At 27.3% G+C, this 26,842-nt stretch overlaps 2 protein-coding genes across 2 annotated transcripts; one reads left to right on the top strand and one right to left on the bottom strand.

The window, feature by feature from the left end:
* The first annotated feature begins 527 nt into the window (after positions 1-527).
* Positions 528-9,464, top strand: LOC135930513 (malignant T-cell-amplified sequence 1-like). Its single transcript, XM_065467315.1, has 6 exons — positions 528-553; positions 591-740; positions 780-880; positions 930-1,063; positions 7,560-7,627; positions 9,164-9,464. Exons 1-6 carry the CDS (start codon positions 543-545, stop codon positions 9,243-9,245), a joined length of 546 nt encoding a protein of 181 aa, XP_065323387.1. The 5' UTR covers positions 528-542; the 3' UTR covers positions 9,246-9,464.
* On the bottom strand, positions 9,339-26,842 carry LOC135930512 (probable serine/threonine-protein kinase ndrD). The gene is made up of 3 exons (XM_065467314.1): positions 26,691-26,842; positions 22,902-23,078; positions 9,339-11,334 (listed from the first exon to the last, which is right to left on the bottom strand). The coding sequence occupies exons 1-3, from the start codon at positions 26,695-26,697 to the stop codon at positions 9,518-9,520; spliced, it is 2,001 nt and encodes a 666-aa protein (XP_065323386.1). The 5' UTR covers positions 26,698-26,842; the 3' UTR covers positions 9,339-9,517.

Raw genomic sequence — 26,842 nt, 5'->3', positions numbered from 1 at the left:
ATAACACCTTTTCTAAAAATTTTGAACTATAGTAATTATCTTAAAATATTGGCCTTTCTTATTTTTCTTTTAGATAAGATACAACTGTTTAAATTTTGATAGAGAGGGAGATTAATCTTAAAACATATTTAGGTGAACATGCAGATTTCCTTAAAGGAGTGGATTTCTTTTTGTTTCCCTCCACTAGTTACATCCATGTGTCAGTATATGATTTTGAAAAATAACTTTTAAATTTGTTTACGCGATACGTGATATAGAACGTTTACGCCCTCTATTTGTGGATACAACAGAGCTACGTTAGGTTTTCCTCAATATCCATCTAACTGGACAAATTAAAAGGGGATAAAAATGAGGAGCCCTTCACACGTTTGTGGGCAAGCCGCACGTACTTGCACGCGTAATAGTCCAAGGACTATTACTTAAACGTCTATGGGCTGATGTGGAAAGGACAAAATAAGCACAGCCCACACCCATAAGATTCTTATATACATAATAAATCTTTACTTATATTTTTATTCGATAAAAAGCAATATACTTGCAATATGTTCAAAAAGTACTTTTAAATTTAAAACTTTTATACATGCATATAGATTTGATGAAAAAGAAATGGTATCAGGAGTATCACAAATTAAAAGCTCTGTTCAACGAAATATAAGAGCAAAACTATTAGAAAATTACCCGATCGAAGAATATATTGATGATATTATTCCTAAAAAAGAGGGAATAAAAATTGTAAAATGGTATAAATATATGTATTTTATCCTCTAACATTATTTAAGCCATGAACATATTGAGATTATAGCAAATACAGCTGGAGACTTATTATTTTTCCATGATAAATCAGATATTTACATACCAACTTTAAAGCTTTTGCATAAATGTAATTTTGCCATATATTACTTTAAAAATAATTTAATATTATTAACAAGATCCATTTATGTTACCTCATCAGACTGTTGATAAAGGTGCTATCAGATTTATACTAAGTGGAGCTCATATAATGTGCCCAGGTTTAAATTCAAGTGGTGCCATTTTAAACAAAGCTCATGAGGGAATGATTGTCATATCCTTTTTTCTAAACTGAATATTATTAAATTATAAATATAGATGTTAATTAATGATTGAGGTACCCATGATTCCTCTCCAAGTGAGAATATATAGGATCTTTATTGTATTTATTTATTAATGAGTATGTAATTAAACTTATAGATTTAGTATTCATATAAATTTGATTATAGGATAGGCCAGTTTTCATGTGTCTATGATGAACTGGCAGGCTGACAATATTTTAAACATTAAACAGGAATTAAAAATATTTATAAAACAATGGGTGGGCAAATAAATCTAAAGAAATTTTTTTATTAAAATTATTCTATAATATTGCTTATTATATATTAAAATAGATAAATAGCCAAACCAACCGATTTAAACATTGAACAGATGTATTGATTGGTTAAACCTCCATCCATTTCCAACCTATACATTTTTGAAAAAATGAATACTTAAATCTTTTACTTTAATTTGGACAAATATTGTCTTTACTAATGCCTCACAAATTCAATTTTTTTGATCCAATCCTAACCCAGATTTTTTATTAATTTTTGCTTCAAGCCTAACCCCCAATTTTTATTTGGCAAATATAGGTTAAATGCATTTTTATGAAGATAATTAAAGTAAAAATAACTAATTTTTATGTCCTTATCTCAGATAATTCTAATTATCATTTTGATATAACAGGAGAAATATTCATGTTCTGTTATTTTTTTAGGTTCAATTCTAAATATTTTAAAATTTTGAAGTCTGAGCTTGGCTTTGAGTTGAGTTATAGTACTACCTGGACCATTAAGATTTTTTTAAAAATAACCCAGGCTAGGACTAAAAATATTTTTTATACAAAGCCCAAAGCCATTTAAAGAAAATCATAAATTATATCAAATTAATCAGCTTATAGAATAAAAATTTGGATTGAGCCAAAAAAAAATTCCAGACTAAGTTTAAAAATGAAAAAAAATTTAAATCTGGGCCAGGACTGAAATATTTATCTCTATGGGTCTCTGATTAAAAATATGGAACAACAATATAATATGATTTAAAAGGAGGTCAGGTTATGCTTAGGCAAAATAAATTTTTTGGGTCAGGCCAAAACTTGTGCAAAAATTTTTACAGGATATGCCAAAATTTTGTTTTTTTAAGATTTGATTTAGGTAAATTAATGTCGTTTTCCTTAGGAAAAAAAAATTATTACAGGCTGGGCTAAACAACTTGTACAAAATATTTATATGGGCTATTCCAAAATTATTTTACTCTTTTATAATATAAAAATTAGGCAAATTTATGTCGTTTTCCTTTGCAAAAAATTTTACAGACTTGGACAACTTGTTCATAATATTCATATGGACTATGCCAAAATTTTTCATTTTTAGCATTAGAATTATGCAAATTTTTGTCTTTTTTATTTGCAATAAATTTATTACAGAATAGGCTGGACAATTTGAACAAAATATTTATATGACACTATACCAAAATTTCGCTTTTTTAAGATTAAGAACTAATCAAATTTATATCGATTTTATTTGCAAAAAATATTACAGATTGGGGTTGGATCTTATACAAAATTATTTTACAGATAGACTAAAAAAAACCTTTACCTGTAATTTTTAAAATACAAATAATTAAAATTTTAATTACATATTTTTATAATTTTATACACTATATTATGTATGTGTATACATATAGTAAATTCATTTTAAAATATAGACTATGTCGATATTAAATATTGAATTGGATCCTATATTTATCGTTTAAAAAAAATGATTTTCAAAAAAATCCGATCTAATAATTGTTTTTGGTTATATATAAATATTTTTTTTATATGTAAATTCTTTTATTTATCTTAAAATAGCAATTAAAATAACATTTGAAAAAATAATTAAAACAGCATTCAAAATAAAAAAAACATGGGGGGGGGCAAAAAAGTGGCTTCATTGAAATCCGAGGAAACTAAATTAGTTTCCTCAAAATATAGCGATTTGATTCGATTATCATTTTAAAAGAGGATCCTTGATCACCATTAATTTGAGAAATTTTTTAACCTAAAATCTTAAAAATAGTTTAGGGGGCCTAGGGACCCAGTGGTGGAAATAACTATTGGGATAAAGTGAAAATCAGTTCTCATTTTTGACCTTTCAGCTGTAATAATCGTATCAATATATGGGTTAGAGGAAAATTAAGAAACAAAACTAAGTTCCCAAATAATGTTTTCCTCTTAACCAAGGAATGGTAGAGAGCCCATCTGGTATTTTCCCATCAGACCGTGGACGGGTTCCAGAAGGTTACATCATAATTAAAGAGTTATTAGCTCTATGGCGACTGAACCGTCTTTTGGAATATAAACAGTTTAGTTCATGTCGGCCCTTAGAATCAGAGTCTTTCTCGCGCCCTTTTCATTTATGGGGTAATAAATGAATAAAAGGAACCAAAATTTAAATTATTAGTAATTTGTATATTGTGAGATCTAAAAAAAATTTGTTATATATTCAATATTATTTTTATCATCATAATCGCATATACCTTCAAAAAATTTGAAAACACAAGATGTTCTTATTTTCTAAAGGGTTTTTTAATGTTGAGTTTAAAGATGATGAAATATATATAAGCTAGTCTATGGATTAGTTTATCCTTAATTATTGTGTTCATCTCTAGTATCAACCACGTCCAATTTTCTTTAAAAAACAAACATAAAACATTCCTTATATATGTCAAAATCAAATTTAAATATTTCCGGGGCTTGTTACCAATATCTATCTCAAGCTCCCCTCCTCCTCCTCCCATCTTTGTTTTCGCCTTCTCTAAATTAAACTATATGTGATTACCAATAAGATGACATCTTTTAAAATTTTAAATAAATGAATGAAAGAAGTTAAAGAGTATAAAAATTTTGATTATATCCATTTTGTTTATTCAAATTATAAATATGATAATAATATTAGTTATATTCATTATTTTAAATTATAAATTAATTATTTTATCCAATGTAGCTATTTTGTAACTATAACAACTCGAAAAAAAGGCAATATTAATTAGCTAATTTTTTTTATAAGCGTCACTAACTACTTTAACAGCATTGCTTCCTAGCCTCCCTCCTTTCACACATATCCCGTCCACTTTTTTTTATATTTTGAAGTTATCATGAGATATTGAATTGACTATAGACTCATCAGCAGTGGCGTAGCTACGGGGGGGGGGGGGGGGAGGTTTCGGGTTTGCACCTCCCCCCACCCAGAGTAAACTTTTTTTAGATGATACGAAAAGACTCAAAGACTTTATATCAAATAAATACCATAAATATTTATATTTTTTTTGGTTTGATGTTTGTGGAAGGATATTATATTACTATTGAAATTATTCTGGATAGTATTATTATAAAGTCATTGAGAATATTTTTTTTGGCTAAAATATTGAGTTAGCTGTTTATAAAATCGGGTAAAATCGAGCCTTTTAACAACACTAATTAAAATGATCAATAATTCTAGGACTTTTATATTATAAGAAAAACAAATATGATCTTCCGGCCAAAAGGGCCGAAGACCCGTTAGAAGAGGTCTTGGGGGCGAAGCCCCCAGGTTTTTATATGTATGGACCCCCTCTAAGGAAAATTCCTTGCTATGCCACTGCTCATCAGCTAATCCCTAGAATGAGCATTACAAATATTGAGGAATATATCCTGAGAATTTCATAAAATTTAAAGAATTTCTTTTTGCCCCATAATAAAAAAATTGGTAAAAAGGTAACTAAGAAAATTATTGATATTTTGAATTGACCAAATTTGAAACTATTCGCCCTTATTATAAACCTGAAAAAGTCATAGACTAACATTTTTGCTTACCTGTCATATAACCCCTGTCTCCCCTATTATTTTTTATACATGGTATACTAAACCTTTATGAATTTTAAAATTTAATTCCGCTCAACCGAACCTAGACTTTTATATGGAAGTTTTTCCCGAACTTGTATATCAAAAGGTGCGAGACTCAGTTATTTTTTGCATAAAAATTTTTGTTATGAAATTGCTTAAAAGATAAAGGGTAAATAACAGAGTTGTTAAAGTAGCGCGCTTACTTTTTTGGTAGCTATAGCAAATAGCGGCTACTTTTTTTGTAACTAATTAATTTTTTAGCGCTTGAAAGTAGCTAAGTAGCCGCTACTTAGCTACTTTAAAAAAATATAATGAATGTAAGTATAAGCACGAAAATTTAAATATAATACCATAATTAATTATAATTTTTATGATTTAATTTTGAAATTGAAATATATTTTCAATTTGTAATTTATATTTTCATTTGTATTATAAACCTAAATCACGTGTTAATAATTTAAAATGTCATCGCCTATGGATATCCAAACCGTTGAAAGCGATTCAGACAATGATATTAATGAAATGGAAGTTACCAAGAGAAGAAAATGTTCTTAATAGCTATAATACAAATTTCCCATTCCCTAGATTTGAATAAATTTTTAAAATAAATATATAACCAAAACTGATTTCAAATTTATTTGTTTAAAATGTAAAAAAAATATTTCCTCAAATCAATCCAGTAGCTATTACCTCAAGAAACACCTAAAGGTAAATTGTCATTTTTACATTCTTATAATATTTATTTTATAAGACTGTTCATGAATTGTAAGGAAATGGAGAAACATCTAAATAATTTTGGTATAGGCGACTCTACATCCAAAAAGACTAATTTAATCCAGAGCAAATTAATCAATAATGCAAACGACAATCTCAGAAATTGGCTGATAAAGTTATTGTTTATTTTATAATTTATACAGTTCAGCCAATGTCCTTAGTTGATAATCCATCATTTACTATGATGATTAAAACTATCCCCCCTGGTACAACAATTTTATGCCGCCAGACACTAATGAATAAAATAGCAGATAACTTTAAAATGATGAAAGATGCTCAAATACAGTTGCGTAGCTACGGGGGTGGTTTTAGGGTTTGGACCCCTCCCAGAGCTAAATCTTTTTTCTAGATTATACGTTCAAAAGACTTAAAAGTGACTTTATATCAAATAAATGCCATTAATATTTATATTTTTCTGGTTTTGATGTTTGTGGAAGGATATTATATTACTATTGAAATTATTCTGGATAGTATTATTATAAAGTCATTGAGAATAATCTATTAAATTATAATAATATATTATTGATGCATTTAAAAAATATATTTATTATATATTATAGAAGATATAGATATGGTTATGATTTGTAAGATTAACCCGGCCGAAGGCCGGAGGAAAGGGCCGAAGGCCCGTTAAAGGGGGTCTGGGGGGCGAAGCCCATCAGGTTTTTATATGTATGGACCCCCTCTAAGAAAAATTCCTAGCTACGCCACTGCTCTAATAGTAGAGTTATCAGAGATATCATATATATATACCACGGGAGATAGTTGAACACATAACAGAAAGTAAAAACTTATTTATATTCATAAATTGATCTGACTAAATATTTTTGAGCTTATTTGGGAATCACAGGCCATTGATTAGACCCTAGAACTTTAAAAAGAAGATCTGTGGCATAAGCCCTCAAAATGATAATAGGATGCCAGACATACGATGTGCTTGCAAATAAAATTATTGATAATCTATCTTTTTTTTTCTTTTCTTTTTTAAATATATTAAAACTTTTAGCGATAGCGGTAGCGCGCTACTTTTAAAAGTAGCGTTTAACAACTCTGGTAAATAAAAATCAATTTGAATATCAGTTATCGGATCGGCTTTTTATGAATATTGGATCGGAACAGCCCTAAAAAATATATATTTTTTTAAATTTGAATGAATATGAAGCCTATCTCTTTTTTTATAATAAATGGTGAACGTAACCCTATTTGATTTTTGCCAATGTTCATGCGAACGAATTCTTTTTTCAAATTCTTACTAAAAAAATTGATCTTAAATATCTTTTGAGTTTTTAATGTTTTTTGATAACAACTATAATTATTATCTTTTTTTGTATAATTCAACTCAAACTTCTATTTTTTGTCCCAATTTAACATTATATGATACGCATTATCTCATTTTAGATTTGATTATGAGAAATGCACCGATACTAAGGACAAATTCATGAGGATCCAGGTAATGAATTTGATAATTAATTGGTCTAGTAATCATTTTTATGAGTGTCCATTTAATATTCATCAATTATTATCATGTTTTTATTTTACCATTTTAAAAATTTGAATATTATAAAAGAAAAAGGAAATGAAGACTAGAAAAAATCCTTCTTTTCTTATCAATTTGATAATTTAAAAAAAGTTAATTCATGAGGTGAAGATTAATTATTATTTATGAGTATTGGACACGGGTATCTGTTAAAATCGTAAATATCGGACGTAGCTTATCGATAGCAATTGGTTCTATGATTTATATTCAATCATTTTGCGTTAAAATATTTATAGCTTGTTTCCTTATTATATGTTTTTTATGTAAATTTGATATTCATCATCCTTATAATTTGACAACCTTAACTCAAATAAAATATCGTCGGAATTACACGCTATCATGGGAGAGGGCAAAGAGCACGCCGTAGCTATAGGATGGATGAAACTCTCATCGGATAAAATGTAAGAAAAAAATGAATTTTTAAATTATTTATAACCATAAAAATGGTGAATACAATAACGGTATTATTCGAATTTTTGAATGTCTAACTATAGTATTCGTAAGCTGCTAATAACGAATGAATGATTTGTTGCTTACTGAATTTAAATTTATAAATTGTACCATTTATTCGGTCAATTCCGTGACGTAACTACGGAGGGGGGGGGGTTCAGATCTATATGGAAAATTAAAATATTTTAAGATTGACTTCATTCTTGTGAAAATTCATATTTTATGCTCATTTTTATGATTAAATTGCAAATTATAAGATCATAAATAATTTTTGTGAGCCATGTTTTAATCGAATCAACCAACAACATTAATTTATTTTATAGGAATCGCCATAAAAAAAACAAAAATAATGATAATACATTAAATTATTTCAACTAAATAACTATTAGTGTCCAGGCAACCTAAATTAGGGTTCTGAAATTTAAAATTGTTTGGGCATTTTGCAACCGCGGTAACTCACTGAATCACGGGGAAATTTTTAACATTATTATTTTTTTTAATTTAAAAATTTTTTTTTATTGTTTGGTCTGGTAGAATGAAGTCATATTTTAATTTTAACAATTTAGCTATAAATTGTCTAATTTGGCATTTTAATAATTTGAGCGATACAATTTTATAAAATTATAATAACTGAAAACAATTATAAGAATATCAATTAAATTATATTTAATTTTATGGGTCATTTAATTTCAACGAATTTAAACCCAACGATTCCCAAATTAAACAAGTGCTTACTTTTATTTTATAAATTAACTTAATAGCTTCATAGAACAGGTTTTGTTTTTATTGTGAAATTAAAGAATTATGAAAATTTTCACAAGTTTTTTTAAATGTACTCCGTTTTATTGTAAAATTAATGAATTATGATAAATATTTCCACCAAAATGCAGATGATCATTTATCTATTATTTTATATAAAAAAATTATATTAAAATAAAAAAAATAATATCAAAAATTTCCCCGTGATTCAGTGAGTAACCGCGACCGCAGACCAAATTAAAACCGGTTTAAGGGCAACCAATCGAACCTGGGGCAATAAGCATTGGGACTGGTCAGGACCTCTTAGAAAATTGGTTTCGATTAAGTTATCTTCCCGCTAAGCATAATTTAAAATTCCTAAACCCACATACGGGTTTTATTGCATTTCGCTTATATTCGTTTGTAAATATAAAATTTTTTTTGTTAAAAGGATTATATTTTATACGTTGATATATTATAAATAAAAATTTAATTCTGATACATCTTTCTTGTTACGCAAAATGTTGGTTTTTATTTAAACTATTTTTCCAAGTTTATCCCATTCTGCCCCTTTCCCCCTCCTTTTAGATCTATTTACGCCACTGATTAGATAGATAATTATTTAATATTAAGTGACTTTTCATATTTTCGAATTCTCTTTTGAACTATTTACATTTTTACAAAAATAGAAATGATAATACATCTGCGTGTGGTTTTATATCTAAACACTATTTCTAAATTTTTTTTAGAAAAGAATTGAATAAAGGCATAGGAATCGAGAACGTTCATTACCTCAACGATGGTTTGTGGAAGATGAAACCCGTTAGATAATCATTAATTACAATTATTTTTATTTAAAGATTGCACTATTTATAATTTTATATGAGTTGTTTTTCCGACAATTATGTTCATATTATCCATATAATTTTTTTTGATGATAAATTATATATATATTTACAATCTAATGTCGAAATGAACACTTGCCTTAAAATCATAGGATTTGTGTCTCGTCTAAAGCTAATAAAATTGTCGCTGATAAAATTAAATAAATTATTGATCTTTTAAACTAAAATTTACAATTTATTTTAAAAATTTATTATGAATCAGTGATACGGAGGGGGCCAGTAATACGAATGATGCTGAGATGTGGGAAGTATGGGTGGTAACCCTGGGTTTGGGTTTATGACCGTATTGATATTTATACTATAGAAGTTATTATTATGGCCATAATTATTGTATATATAATTATAAGGAGGACCATTTTTTATAGCATTAACATCTTCGAAATTGTAGTGGTTGCCTTGCTTGAAATCGTGTTGCAGATGATTGGGTTGTTCGAAGCCTTGCTGACTAGAAGAATATTTTAGAGTTGGATTCGGCAGAAAATCGGCGGTTTTCGCTGAAATCTCATAGTCACATTCGGGTAGATACGGAATGCCGGAGTAAGTTGGTGGAATGTGGGTGTTGTACATGTGAATTGGATTGTGTTTAAGGTCGTAGTTGCACTCAATTACGTTGTTCGTTTTTGTTAATAGGTTGTGATGGTACGGGGTTGCATTAAGGTTGTTGTTAAATTTATCTTTGAAGTTCGCGTTGTTTGTGGGAAGAAATTCATTAAAATATGATATTTTCGAGGGCGGCGCATAATATTCTACCTGGTTTTGCGGGGTTACTATTATATCTTTAAGGCTCCCTATATTTTCTTTCAAATATTTGAAGTATATATTTTCTTGTTGGCAATATAGCATATCCGATTGTTGCACATTTTCGATAAGATTATCCATTGATAGTTTTGACTTGTTTAGATTATTATATTTTTGGTATTCATTGTAATTTATCCGTTTTTCAACTTCGCCAGACAAAGATTTTTTGAAAGCGTCTTTCATTTTTTCATCCACATTTTTAACTTCTTTTGAATTGGATTGATATTGTAAATGACTCCTGTCATTATTGTAATTAGATTCCACGGCTGGAGTTTGTTTATTAAATAATTTCCGCTTGCATTTGTAAAATTTATCTATCATAAGGGATCGATCGGAATTAATACTTTTACCTTTGGATACAAATGCCGCTTTTCTATATTCCTCGCTGTTATTTGTTTCCTCATTTATGTAATTGTTTTTGTTATTTCTTATAATATCGGTTGCCAATGAACCCATCGTCGATTTAACTTTTAGTTCATTTCTTTGATATTTGTTATAAATGCCCTTCATTTTCTTAATCTCTTTCTTATCACTATGCTCCAAATTTTTGTCGTTCTGATCCTCCATCTCATCCGGCCTGCTATATTCTTTCTTAATATTATCTTTACTGTATGCTAACTTCTTGCTACTTTCATTTGTATAGGTCTTGTCTTCGTAATTGAACTGGTGGACGTCACCGTTCCACTTGGGCGCATCACAATAGCAAGATGTATCTTTTTCGCCCAAATCATTATCTGTATTCTCCAACCCACCGTCAAACTTGTAATTACACTTGGCATACTTATAATGATTCGAATAATTACTTGCCACGTCTATATCATTGCTGACGTTATCATAGTAAAAACAAGATGTCTGGTGGGCTTGATTAGCCGCCAAGGCGAAAAAGTCGAATTTGTAAGTGTACCTTTTACCATGAACCTTGGTCATAATTCTTTTATCGTAGTAATATCTTAGGGCTCGAGACATCTTGTCATAATTCATATTTGGCTTAGACTTTCTTTTTCCCCATTTACTGGCCACTTTATCGGGATCTGATAGTTTGAATTCTCCTGGGGAACCGTCTGCTTCCCAGCATATGCAATCAATGTTTCTCGAATCTGCTAGAAGTTCTAATAGAAATTGCCATAATTGTATCTGGCCGGATTGGGTGATTGTATGTTGATGGGGATACCGCGTATTATGAGTGTAAGACAAGTAGTAGGACTTATTGAATTTGGCTTTTAATTTAAATAATATATATTTACTTAAGAGAAAAGATATTTTAAAATATAAATGCATGATTATAATATATATTTCTAAATAACTAAGTTCATCTCTAATGCATTTTATTACTATCCTTATTACATGAATTTATTTCTTAATTATTATTATGAAGATGACTGGAACACATATTAAAAAGAAATAAAATTGTGTTTTGATGGTTAGACTTCTCGAAATGGAGCCAATATCAAGTAAGGTTTAGTTAAGTAAATTATGATTTCATTTGAAAATGAAGTTTGGTTCGTAAAATATAATAATTTCGGTTTGGTTGAAAACTTCTTTATGTATAACAATCTTATTGGAATAATAGGTATATTTTATTTTAAATTTATACAAAAACCCATAAAAAAAACTATTGTTTATTTTATTATTATTTCCCAAAATAGTTTTATCGAAAAACCTGATTTAGCCATTTTTAAAATGACTGAATCAAGAGTTTAGGCAAAAAAAAATTATTTTATTCTCTTTTTAGTGAAATTTTCAGGCTTGTGATATATTTTTTTGGCTGAAATATTGATCTCGATAACATTAGTTATAAAATTTCATAAATTGAAGTATTTATTTTCGATAATATAACTCCCCCATGCAAATTTTATTAAGCCTTATACTAATAAAATAGAAATTATTTTATATTAAATTATATTTATAAGGTGAAAGAATAAATTTCATGTTTGAGAAGACTTCTTCAATACGTTAACTTGGTTGGCTGGTACAGTCAAATAATAAAAATGGCTATTGAAACTTACTAAATTGATTATTATTTAAAACGGTCATGATATCAAAAAGATTCCACCTGGTTTACAAATCTTTTAATGGTTTTATTCAAGTCCAAACAATTTTTGACGAAGGTTGTGTTTATAAAATGTGGCTTAATATCTGTTTAACAGTTCAGGATTGGTTTGAATTCCTGGTTGAAACAGTAACAGAAGTGGCGACTTATCAAAATTTTTATGGGGGCTGTAAATTTTTAAAAGAAAATTTGTTTAAAATATTATTAGGTTAACATTATCTATTTTTTATAATATTTCAAAGGAGGCGAGAGATCCGCTGCTTTCACATAATCAGCGTTTATGAGGAATAGTTCAGGTGCGTTTTTATATATTTTATAGAGGATGCAATATCTCACAAAAAAAATGTGGATTCTTAACTTTTTATTTATATGTAATCGATAATAAATTAAATTTCTTTTCCAAAAAAAAATCGCTTATATAAAAATTAGGTATGGTATATACAATAAAAATATACATATTTCAATTTAACTATCAAAAAAAAAATATCAATTTGCTTTTAACTCATTTCCGATTTATTAATTGTAAAAAATCTATAGAAATATACTAAAAATATATTATTATATTTGATATTTTAAGTTCCTTTCTTGTATTTATTTCTTTTTTTTCCAATTATAAAGATTTAAAAAATCAAAAAATAATTATAAGAAGATGGAAAATAAAATTAATTGAAAAAAATTTTGAATGATCTTCGACATTTCCAATGTTATACCACTTATTTTAAGGCATTAAAAACAAGGAAACGTAAAGAATAAGAAAAATGCTAATTTGTTCATTTGAAGGTTCACTCCCCCCCAGTTAAGGACAAACTACCTTTTTTATCATCTAATCGAAATAACGTGAACATCTCCCGGTTTGCGGCCGCTATCTCAGGAATGCATCTACATTTAAATTGGCACAAATACAACCTTTTGATATTTTCCCCATGATTAGTTGAAGTGAAGGGGTGAATTAAAATAACAATGAGAATATAAATTTATATTCTGACGATGTTATTAATGAGAATGCTGTTATTTTATTCCTACAAGAAGTCATATAATAGTATTTATAAATTATATGCCAAATCTGAACACATATACAATTCCTTTTAGCGATGTTCACAGTTTTTGATCATTTTTAATAGGAAACTTTATTAATTCAAATTTTAATAAAATTCTTATAATACATTTATTTTTCAAGTATTATATATTGGAATTACCTCAAGAAGTCTTTTAACCATATTCTAGATAAGTTTCAGAAGGAAAAAAAATAGGGTAAGTTTGGCGAACGAGGAAGCCTTAGCATATTGGAAGGAATTCTTTCCTTTTAAACATAGCTTGGAAAAAAAACATTTTGTTTTATGTATATTAATAATTCATGTAGTTTCCTTTCATAAAGGTTGACGTAAAAATAGCGCACGCCCTCTGTAAAATTATATTTGACAATCAAATATGACGATCAAATATCATTATTAAGAATAAATTGTACCTTTTCAGGATTAATAAACTTTCTGATTATCAAAAACTGCGAATATCATTTAAATATCTGCATGACTGATGGGGCATCAATTGTTTCATCTAAGTGAGTTTGATAATTGAATTTAATTTATATTACCTTAAAAAATATAAATTATAAAGTAAAATAAAATGTTTAATTAATAAGCCTTATCCCATATAAATAACTTATTTTAAATAAATGGCCCAAAGGTTAACATCTTTTTTCAACATTAATTGATAAAAAATATGTCGATATTTGATAAACTAAATAGGTATACTTAGAGGTAGAAAAGACCTGTTCTTTTTGCTTTTTTCTGTTTTTTTGCTATCACTGAGACTACAATCATTGCGAGAAATTTAATCTACCAATTTTATTTACAAAATTATCAATATTACAATCATATTTTAATTATAACTTGCTCATTTTGTTAAATTAATTAACTTTTTAAATTTGAATATTTTAAAATTTCTTTAAAAATAATTTTCAAGCTAATTCTTTTGTTATATTTTTTCACTGTTTTTACCCCATTTTTTGAAATTTTGAAAAAAATGACTCTTTTAAAAATGTTTTATGTGCATTTTTACATTACTTAAATATTCACTTAACTTTTTATATTTTACCTATTGATATTTTTCTTCAAATTTTCTCTCAGCTCGATCCCGTTAAATAGTTCACAAATAACTTTCTTTTTTTTGGATAGAAATGTTATTGAACCTCCTGTCCTGTCCTTAAATTTTTTTTTAATACAAATTAATTAATAAGTATAATTTATATATTATATTTTTTTAAAAAACTAACAAACATTTATTTCATAAATTATTTTAATATATGTAATATAAAAAAAGGTATATTTATTATTTAAATTTGCAATAAATATTTTTTTTAATCAGTATAGTTTAGGTCTATAAATTAATTTACTATATAAGTAGGCATACAAATGCATACCTTTTATATGTATTTAATTTATTAATTATAAATAAGTCTAAAAGTCATTTTGAAAAAAAAAAATTATGCACATGTCCATGTTCCCTAATATTGATAAAATGTTTTTTTTTTAAACAATTATTTAGTAAGGTCAAAAGTTTTGTATAATAAACAATTGCCATTAATGGGGTTCATAGTTGGTTGTATAACGTAATGATTTAAAAATATATATAGTTAATAGAAATGGGGTTTTAATATAAAAGTGAAATGGATAGATATATCAGTATCGGTATAAAAATAAAAGAAAAAATGAACAGGTTTAACCTTCTCTAAAAAACGTATAAATATTTCTCTAATAAAAACACGTATATAATTTATTTATTTTAATTGAGAATTTTCTATAATTGATTTAGTTTTAAAAAAAAGAAACAGTAGATATAACGTATATACAATTAGGTTTTTTTTTTTATAAAAGAAAGAATTTTATAAAATCGATCCTATTTTTATCAATGATTTAATATTTCGTAAAAAAAAAAATATTAAATTAACGAACAAATTTAGTTCATTTACTAAGCCTAGAGTAAATTAAAATATGTGACCCCATAGGCACCGGCTTCATGGGAAAGGCGGAACTCCCGAGTCCATTGAAATATTCCATAAAACAGATAATATTGATCCAATAATATTTAAAACATCAAATTTTTATATAAAACTTTACAGCCCCCAGAATTTTTATATGCGCGACACTGATGTTTCAGGGGCTGATTTTATTTTGAGCACGCCCATAAAATAAATCTATCTGAACTAGTAAACCTAAAAAATCTTAAAAAATTGACTCCATAGCATGACAATGATAAGAGAACTGATATCATATGATTAGTCAATTCCATTATTTTCAGTATATAAATTTTTAATGACTCAACAGTTCATAGCCAAATTATATAAAAATTAACGGACATGTAAGGGAGATCGGGTAGGTCCCCAGAACATGTGATATGTTTAAAAAAAACTAATAAAGATTAAGGTCGGAAATTTAATCGTAAGATAACAAATTATGATGCACACCTCTCAATATTTAATAACTTTTTCAGGTCAACTTATTATTAATTTATACTAATAAGAGCTTTTATACCCTAAAAGTTGCAAAATATGCAAATTTTTTGTCTAATTATTTAATACTAATCTTAGGCACCACAAATAATGTGCCAAATGAAGGCCTAAATCTTATTCTATCATGTGTGAGTTTTATATCACACGATTAACTATTGGTATTATTTACACTTTTATCGGCAATGTAGGCTTGGTGACGTAGAACCGAGATTCGTAGAGTCATTTATGTCAAACCGCAGAATTTTTTATGGCAGGATATGACTGACAGAACAACTTGAAATTTATAGTGTATTTTTAAAAACTCCTTTACTAAAATGTATCTAATTTCGTAAAAGTTGTACACTTTTGGCCAGGATTAGGACTTATATAACTTTTTTTTGGACAAGGTCATCTAAATAAAATCTTTGTTTCTTTGTTTGATGGAAAATATTTACTGCGCTTAGTTATAATAATATTCATATTTCAAATAAGTTAAACTTTTATTATGTAATATTCATACAAAATTTAAAATCCAAATATAAAAATGGTCATTTTATAAAAATGGTCATTTTATAAAAATGGTCATTTTATAAAAATGAATGGAGGACTCCCAGTTCCCAAAAAACAAGCCTATTTTTATTTTAAAATAATGATTTGAATTTTTTTGTTTAAGAAAATAAAATTCTTTGGGTCTTTCTTTCTGTCTCTGATTTAATCGCCTATATTTTTTGAAAAAATTTAAAGTTCCACTTATCATATTTTAAATAGTAGATAAAGATTGGTAAAAGCCTTATTTGTTGATTTAAAATGTCTATTTTATTTTTTCCTCGACTATATCAACCGGATTCAAATTTACATTCTTTAGAAAGGAATATACTCATTTGAAGTCCCAAATTAAGTATTTACCTAAAGTTAAAGATTCAGGTTCTGAAGTTAAATAAATAGCCTCCTTAATCTGATGATAAATTAACAGGTTCCAATATGTTCGGTATACAGGCCCTCATGAGAATATACGGCTAATAATTGAATTGATCGCTGTATGCTTCTAATTATAACTTCACCATATTAACTAGATGAAGTTCAAATAATTGGAATAAGCGATGAAATTAAAGGGTGTATTTATAATGATTGGCATTGACTGGGAAATATGGAAGCTTATGGCGAAAGTTGATAAGGTAATTTATTAATCCCTTATTATTTCTATTTGACAACCTTGATATAATCATAAGTCTATAACATTTATTTTTGTAAATTCAATAAAAAAAAAATGCCATGGTTTTTATTGAACTGCAGGTCGTTGGGAAAATGTTAAAATTTAAAAGATTGTCAATATCCCCTTATACTTAAATTAATTATATCGTGATTATGTTAAATATGTTTTTTATTTAAAAAAATTTTTTAGATTTTTATGAGAATTCAAAAATTATATTGGTATGAATAAATAAATAAATATATAATTATGATTTTACTAATTTAAATAAAGGAATTATATGATATGGTACAAATTCGTATTAAATTTGATAAATGAAAATTGATTTTAAAAATAATAATAACTTGTATATACTTAATAAGTAATAATATAACAGCAATTTAAATATAAGAAAATTTCACTTAATAAAATTTATTATTAGTGGGGAAAAACGGTGATATATGCTAGGTATCTTATACTTTTGCGACTTTTTTTAAAAATTATATATATTATTTATTAAATTTTTAAAACACGGTTTCAATTTAAAAATAAGAAAGAGAATCAATATGGATTATTATCAAAATAAAATACATTTAAAAAAAGGAAACTATCACCTGGAGAGAAGTGGATGCTTAAGAAATTGGACAGGCGATTTAGAGTGAAATCTGTTGACAAAGGTCGAATCCTTCGTTGAGGTTATCTGTATTAAATCTTAATCTTTACCAATAGCATTGATAAAATTTAGAACCTCCTTTCCGAACACAATTTAGTAAGAGACTGTTCGTCCAGGAGAAAGGACATACCATCCGGGTGTATAGTGTTATCATTTGAAGGACCCAATGGTTCGAGAGTGGTTGGAATATTAACTTTTTTGAGGGCATAGGAGAATGTTATTAATGGATTTATGGCTGAGTTGACGTCTGCGGGAGAACCTACAATGCTGGGAATAATGGGCTGGCCAAAACCGGCGTAAATGAAGGGTACAACTGCATTACAACCAAGGCTAAGGGCAAGGGGCGTCATTAGCCTTTACAATTTCAAGGGTTCAAAAAAAATTTTTTAATTATTTACAAAATTACCTTTTTTTAGCTAACTTTATCAAAATTACATATTTTTTTAGTTAACATTATCAAAATTGCATTTGATATATATAAAAATAAATCCAAAATTTTGAGGGGGGTTCTTTAAATTATTCACTTGTGCCTCCCCCCAATGACGTTACTGCTAAGGGCTATGAATGGGCATAGTTGCTTGTCAGTCACGAGGAAGCCGAGATTAGAACTGGGGATGTAACCAATTAATGTGATCGTTTGCATTTACTTTTAAACTAATTGTATGGATGGAGCCTCAACATTTTACTACAGATTTAAATAAAAACGTGGGCTTTCTACCTATTATACTGTGGGCGCTATTTAGGATTAACTAAAAGTCGTATTCTCTACTATTTGCCAAAGACCCTGGGTAAGATAACAATCAATTTAATCCATGAAACACAATTGGTAATAATTAAAATAAATCATGAATATTTTTAAAAAAATAGTCTTAAATTTTACACATAAAATAGATAATTTCTGGCAGAAATAGGATAATGCAGGACAATTTATCAATACTTCGAACGTTTTCCTGAATGGCAGTATTATATCCCTTAACATTTTACACACCGCCCTCTACTAAATGCCATTTTCTTACCTACCTCCTAAATATTTTTAGCAAAAACAGGAAATCTTAGCTATCAAAATTGCTATGAAAAACATAGCTCCGGCAGCTAAAGTATTATATTAATAATCTACAATCAAAATGAAACTTAAAATGAGAGACTGGAGTAGATGTTTCCCTAGCCTAAGTTCAAAAAACACGCCTGATGTCCGAAAGCCCAGCCAACTACAAGTTGCGTGATTTTACTACCCGACCACTTAGAATTACGCAAATTTATGCCTTTTTTTCATAAAAAAAATATTATACGCCGAGCGGGACAAATTGTACAGAAATATATTGAGGGTCAGGCCCAAAGATATTTACAAGCCCTAATAGGCCGGTTTGGGCTGTCCATGCTAATCTCTCTGGACCTAACTCGACATCTTGCGCTGCCCTCATACTCGCCCCTTCTCGATAAGGAGCTTAAAATGATTTTTTTTAAATTACATGCCGGGCTGGGTCTAACACTTTTTTCTTTTCAGATCCCCCACCCCAGACCACCGTGCTAGACCATTTTAGATTTTTAAAAAAATATGTATTATATCAATTAAGAAAATCATAAAATGGATCATTTAATCCTCATTTTCCGCTCATATACATCCATTGATGCAATGTTCAAAAAATATATAAGCCAAAATTATTCGAAATAATATAATTTTAAACAAATTTGGGCTGAGACTTAAATAAAGGAAACCTCAGGATAAATCAAAATTTCTTTGAAAGAAATTTGCGCCGAGCTTGAGTGTTCAAGTTGACCTGAAGCCCTGCCGGAAGTTGGACTAAGCTCCACTCTAAAAAGTGATAAAAAAATTGTAGGCTATATTCGGGCTTAAAAATTAACAATTAGTACTTTGCTCAGTCTTAAAAAATTTAATTCAAAGGACTCGAGTTAAAATGGAGTGGAGGCTGATATATGCTAAAATTATTTTTAAAAAAAACCTTTAAACTTAAAGTTCCCTGGATCCAAGAAATCTTGTAAATTACGATTTTGATTTTCCTCGTAATTCAAACGTTATTAACAAGATTTTTTTTAAAAAAATTTAAAATAATAATTATACTGCTTTATTAAAATACATATTATATATACAGGATATAAAAAATATATTTCCAGGATATATATATATATATCTATAAAGTGAGTTTGTAATATTATAACAAAACTATTTTTAAAGTTATAAAATGTGTGTATTACTAACTAAACTACATCCAGAACTTGATAATCGGAAATTACAAAATATGCAATTGTAAGAAATTCAATCCTAATTCATTTTAGGGAAATTTTTTAAGCTATATATCAGAGTTATTTTTCTTTTCCTTACTGCAATAAAAAAAAATTGAGGATTAATTTACCTTTTTTCTAAGATAAAAAATAAATTTCCAAATAATACTTATTGTATATTTAAATTTTTTAAGAATATGGGGGAAAAGTTATTTATTTCAATGAAAACGATTTAATATTGCCATTAACCTGGTTTTGTAAATCATTTCAAACTTATAAAGAATTATTTCAAACTTAAAGCGTAGCAGGTGAGGCCGGGGCTTAAATAATGTGACGTGTGAAACCATTTGGTCTCATTTTTAAATTTAAATCCCTAGAAAATCTAAATTTTATCCTAATAAGGATTTATAAAGAATATTTTTAAATAATTTGCCCTTAAAAATGTTATATTATGATTTAAAACTTTGATGTCAAATTTGGAAAATTTTGCATGATAAGATTATAATTTATATTAAATTTGAAGAATATTAATAAATACATGCACCTTTATATAGTTTGAAACCTGGGAAAGTTTTGCAACATTTATGCTTGTATGCACATTATTTTAATTAGTATAGAATAGATGTTGTGTTAATGAAGTTTGCAAAACCAGTGCACTTTGAACCACTATTGTATCATGAAATATTCTATCAAATTTATATTTTATCTTTTGTTATTTTATGGATTATACTTAAAATTTCCCAGAAAAATTAACTTAAAATTGCAAAGAACGTTTATAAAATTATCAATTAGGTTATATAAATACATTTTAGCTTAATTTTATTGAATATAATTAAACATAAATGACATTTTTGTTAATTATTGGATAAATATTCTTGAAAGCCTCATACATTGGTTTTACTAACCTTCAAAAGGAAAATTTTAAAAGGATGATATTATATTTAATTTATATTAGTATACTAATAGTATATTATATAGTGGTGGATATCTATTGATATATAGTATATACTACTTCCATATAAAAAGATACGAAAATTTTATACGATTTTAAATAGGTGTTTTGCCAAACCCCGATCTCATCATTTCAAACCTTTAAAGTAACATTTTAAACTTATTTTACATATAAATAAATTATACATGTTTCTTAAAGTTTGAAATGATACATACTTTACGAGATAAAATGCCATATATTTATTATGTAATATATACAATATATATCTATATATACACATATATATTAGTGTATGAATCTGAAGACGAATTTTATAATATAATGAATAGCTTTAATTTGAATTTTATATTTAATTTTTAAGCTTTTTCCTGAAAAATACGTATATAAAATGGCTATTAGGCATAGGCTAGCCCCCCCTCCCATTTAACTTATAATAGGACCAATTTTTCACATTAATTAAAGTGTATATTTTTAACATGTACCTTACCTAAGTTCATTTATTCAATTAAATACATTTTAAAAAAATTATTTAATTATATATCCCCATCTAAAAAAATACCTTATGCATTTTTTGTTTTATGAACAAACTATCAGAGTTGTTAAAGTAGCGCACCACAAATAGGGCGGTACCTAGTGTGCTATGTTTGGTAGCTAGAGCTAAGCCCGTTACTTTTTAAAAATATAACCTTAAACACGAAAATCAAAATATAATTTCATTTATGAATTATAATTTTAAATTGATTAAATCATTTTGAAATTTGCATTTTCGAAATTTATAAACCCAAATCTTCTCAAATATTAAAATTGTCTGTCTTAGCAAAAGGATAAATTATTTTTTATTACATTCTTTATAATATATAAAAATGTTAATTTTTATTTTATATACACACCAAATTAATTACATTTTAACCAAAAAATAAAACAGATTTATTAGATTTTTTTAAAAAGTAGTGGTAGCTAATAGCGCGCTACTTGGTTTTGACAGGTTTGGCAAATAATAGTAACGTTAGCGTGTTTCTTTTAAAAGTAGCGTTAACAACACTGCAAATTATCTTTTATATCCTTGGGCTAATATTATTCCCCCAGACTTACATGTTAAGTTTAGTGTGTGAACATACATTTAATAATACAGTGGTAAAAATTATCTATCCAAGTTTTGAGTGGTCATAAAATTTTTTATCATATTTAAATTTGTCATATAATAAAGTTTATATAATTAGAAAAAAAAATTTAATAGATGAGTCCATAGGCGTGGCCAAGATAATGCTAGGGGGAGGGGGGTACTAATAGATGGGGTTTCCCCCATAAATTTTATTGGCGATCTTTAAGTTTACTTATTGATTGGCTATATTAGATTTTTAAAAAAATAATTTTGGACTTTTTCTTTTTTTTCTAAAAATTTTGTATTTTTAGTCCTTAATTTAAAAAATATTTTACTTTTATTATACTTATTTAAAGAAAATCGGATGGGGGGGGGGGGGGGGGTAGTATAGAGGGAAAATTTTTATTAGTTTAAAATGAAAATTACAAAAACATAAAAATTTTGATGTCCCCTTTCCTTCGGAAACACCTACATATGCTTCTGATAATAAACTGAGATGTTAATATTAATTATATTAGTGTATATAATGAGACTAATATTGAATTCAAGAAATATTAACGCTTGCTCCTTAAACATTCTATATTGTAATCTTTTATATTTATAATAAATATTAAATAAGAAACTAATTAATAAGGGGTATGTGGCCAGCCAAAGCATCAAGTATTGATTGGCTTAAACAAAAAACTTTCACGCAAACTTATCTAGCTCAAAAACCATTATAGTTATTTGATTCAAATTTAATTATTAAGAATTGGAATCCACATCGATTATTGAATTGTTTAATACCCAATTCTTGACCCTTTTTTTTGACAAAAACAAAATAATGGCCAATTATGCCATTTTTTTATATATTTATTAACCTCTTATCTAAAAAAACACCCCACATCGATGTTTTCTTTAATTTTGTAATGGAAATCAATCAATTTTGTTTATAAATAGGTATATAAAAAATACCAGCATTTATAAAATTTAAATGTTTATATTCAGATTTCTCGAGTAGATATCCACAAATTAGAAAGAAAAAAAAACTTAAAAGCTAACATAGCAAATCGCCTTTATATAAAAAAACAAGTTATATTTTTATGTATACCTGAACTTGGGAGAAAAGTTTTATTTCCATCTTGACAATTGTAAACACAGGTATCGCAATATTCTTGGCTACCTATTAAGCGATCCTCCAAAATAAAATTCTTGCCATTGTTTTGACTATTCATATCAAAAATATCCGGCAAAAGAGTCGTATTATTGGAGTCAATGATTTTGGAATCTATAAATTTTATAAAAGTTAAATATAATCTTCCAATTATTCAACAATTATATGGGCGAGTATGTAAGGTTATAAAACAAATATATTAATGATTTATTAACTCCCTTTAAAAAATAAGAGACTTTTGATGGCTCTATTTAGAATTAGTGAATTTTAAAAAGCCTTCAAAAAAGTAAAAGTGAATAATGCTAATGCTCAAATAGAAAATATATTTGGCATTTTTTAAAGTTATTAAAGGGTTTGAAATGTAAATATTAAGTGTAAGTATTTATATTTTTTGTAATGTAACGATAAAAGTAACTAGTTACTTTTGGAATTAATCTCAAAAATAAAATTAAATATCTCCTTCATTATCTTTTTTTTTATGATTTCTCAAATTTAATTGTATAAAGCTTATTAATTATAATATCTCACATAAATCAAGTGCCCCGCAGAACGTCTTTAGTCTTATAGGGAAAAATAAGCATGCATTTTTTATACAAATTTTGGAAGGAGTTTATGTTTACAAATCAAATAAATATTTATTAGGCCGCTAATTTTTTTTTTTTAAAAAAAATAAATATTATATTGCATTTTTTTAGAACAGAGTATACTACACAAGGGTAAAAAAGTTTCTTAAGTGTTCAATTTAAAAAAATAAATATGTGCACAAAAAAAAGAATAATATAAACGGAAAATTATGAGGGAAAAGTTTGAACGGAGCAGATAAAACTACCCTTGAGAATTTCAATTTAAAACATTAAAGTTTCTTTTGCATCATAAAAATCCAGGGAATCGCCCATTATACTGCGTACTTGCGTGTTCCCGATCACATAAAGCATCAGGAATGATATAAACTAGTGTGATAGCTATAACTGGGGTAAGAATATAATCGGGAAAAACTAAGTATTTGTTCATTTTCATGACATCCTGTTATAAGATATGATCTGAGTTAAGGTTAGAGAAGAAATGTTAACACACACGGAATCCCATGATAAAAGTGTTCCACACTCCTGCCGGCAAGCGTAACGTCGTCTCGGGTCTTGTTTGAGAAGGGAAAAATATAGGCGGGGGGGAGGGGGGTTGAATTTTAAATATTCTAAAATATTAAACTTTCATTCACCCTTATAATAGGATAATGGTAGGAAATATATTGGGATTTTACCTCCATTAATATATTTTCTTTCTCTCTCATACAACACTTATGATCTACCAGGAATAGCTGAAAAGAAAAGAATATCGAATATACGCACATTTATTCATAATCTTTTTAATTTGGAAGGAAGCTAATATACTTTATAAATTAATTAGCCAAAAGTGTCCAAAAATTCCCAATTTCAAGAGCTTTTTATTGAAGATTAGTTTCGAAACTCATTAATATTATTACTATCTCCATTTGTATTTACAATTTACTATTTAATAAATTGATTATAATCTATAAAAAAAATAACTAAAGAAACCCTGAATAGTTGTGTCATTAAAAGTAAATTACAACCGTAAATGTAAACACATATAGGTGTATAATCAACAAATGTATATTTATGTATGTTGTTATATTATATATCAGAGATCTCCAGACCCGGATCCTAAGCCCAGCTCGGCCCAGGTAGACGGGTTGTGCCATATCTTTTTTAAAAAATACTCTAGTCGGGCTAAATCTTTTCAAAAAGAATTCCGGACCGAGGAAATTTGATATCTCTGTAGTTCTCTGATATACATGTGTATATATTCCGATAATTTAGATTAGTGAAGCACCATGAGATGCCGCCCGCTTCCACGGAAACTACCCTAAAGGTCAGGTTAGTTCCTGTACGGGTCTTGTGGGCGGCAATAATTGCTTTTGCGATTTTTAGGAAGGCTCTAATAATTACACAAGATTGTGGACATTATTAAATTTATAGAATAGTATAAATTCTTAGAATCATCTATTCAAGACCATTAAAATTTGTTAATTACACTATATAACCTAATTTAGTCGATTTTGAGACGATTTAAAAAAAAAGTTAAATGCAGGTTTAACTGTAAACTATCACTTTGGTCACAGGGGGTTTTATTTTGTTGTGGAAATATAGCCTCAATTTCTAAGAAGGCAGAAATAAATTACCTCGTGTCTCAATGCTTAACTCATTTTATTCTGTACACACCTATATATTAAATTGAATTAGCAGAATTAATTACCTAACTATAATACATATGTTACTTCTCATCCGAGTTAGATCCAAAAATAATTTCCGTTATTTATATAAAAGTTTGGAAGAGAGATATTTGGTCAAATTATATCTAGAAAAATGTTATAAAATCTTTTGTAAAAAGTTTTTTATAAGATATTCGTGCATAAAATATCTTTCGGTAGAGAAATCACAAATTTTATATAAAAAAAATATCCTTTTGCAAAAAAAAATTTTTAAATGGCTACTTATACTATATTTATATCATATAGGAAGGATATGTAATTCATGGGAATTCGAAAATCACTCGATTTTAAATTTTACTAAGGGCAAATTTTAAATTTGAAAAATATGAATTAACCGGAAACGAATTCCAACTTGTATAACACATCCAGCGTCTACATGACAGGATTTTCACTGGATGCAAACCCCCTTCTATTATTATTTTACCTTTTTAATTTATTGATACTCTTTTTAGAGAATTTATCTAGGATAACTTAAATTAATCCATCTCTACTACCAACTATCAATATTTTGTGAATATACAGAATTTATTTTATAGATAATAAATTCAATTAAAACCTCCATTATTTACAATGAATTAATTATTATGGCATTATGAGCTTGCTGAAATATCAACCTTTTAAATGATAGCAAAGTTTTATTTGGAAAACAATGTGTATGGTTGTTTGCAATATATAGATTTGGTCGATGAATTGTATTATAATAATTCTATAATAAAAGTATTAATTTTTACAGCAATAAAATTTGTCCTATTATATCTCAAAATTTAATAGATAACCCCCAAAAAAATTTATCCTACCCCCATTAAAGCAGCCTATCCCCTACCCCCCTCAAAAAAATAGGATGCAAACTGTTCCTACCCCTCCCGCTCATGTAGACGCTGAACACATCCACACTGTAAATTTTCGACAATTTTGCCTAGAACATTTTAAATATTTTTATTTTATATAAACTTTTATATAAATTTTAAAAAAATACACGAAATTTTTAGGGTAGGTATTAAACACTTACTGGAACGCATTTTCGGTCATTAAAAATTAAAAATCTCTACCAGAATGATTTAAGAATGAGATTCCGAATTTGATCGGTGTATTCCAATATATATATATTGAACATTCACACTATAAATTTCAAAAAATTTGTCTTAGAATTTATGAAGTATTCTTAATTTATATCAATTTTTTATATAGATTTTTTTTATTGAGTTAAAAAAAACGCAAAAGTTTATGGCGAATAATGTCTGAAATTTATAGGGTAGGTATTCTACACATTCTGGAAAATATATATCCGGTCATATCAGATTTTTCAAATTTAACAATTTTTCTCGGTAAATGATAGAAAAGTGAGAGATTCCTTATCCCCATGAATTCCATAATCCCAATACGGCATACATATCAAAAAAAAATTATATATTTTAAAATGTTGCATAATTATTGTTTACCCATCATAACTAATTTCTATAACCGAATCCTCGAAGTGGGATATGTCGATATTCGTATCTTCTATATTGATGATATACTTCCGAAAACATCAATACTGGTCAAAGGATTATTTTTCAAAATCTAAACATACCAATTTTCGAATCTTTCTTTT

Source organism: Gordionus sp. m RMFG-2023, chromosome 5 (assembly GCF_954871325.1).
Source record: "Gordionus sp. m RMFG-2023 chromosome 5, tfGorSpeb1-WG-v2, whole genome shotgun sequence".
NCBI classification, from domain to species: domain Eukaryota; kingdom Metazoa; phylum Nematomorpha; class Gordioida; order Chordodea; family Parachordodidae; genus Gordionus; species Gordionus sp. m RMFG-2023.
The sequence above is the reverse complement of the archived record's forward strand: the minus strand, read 5'-3'. Positions and strand labels throughout refer to the sequence as shown.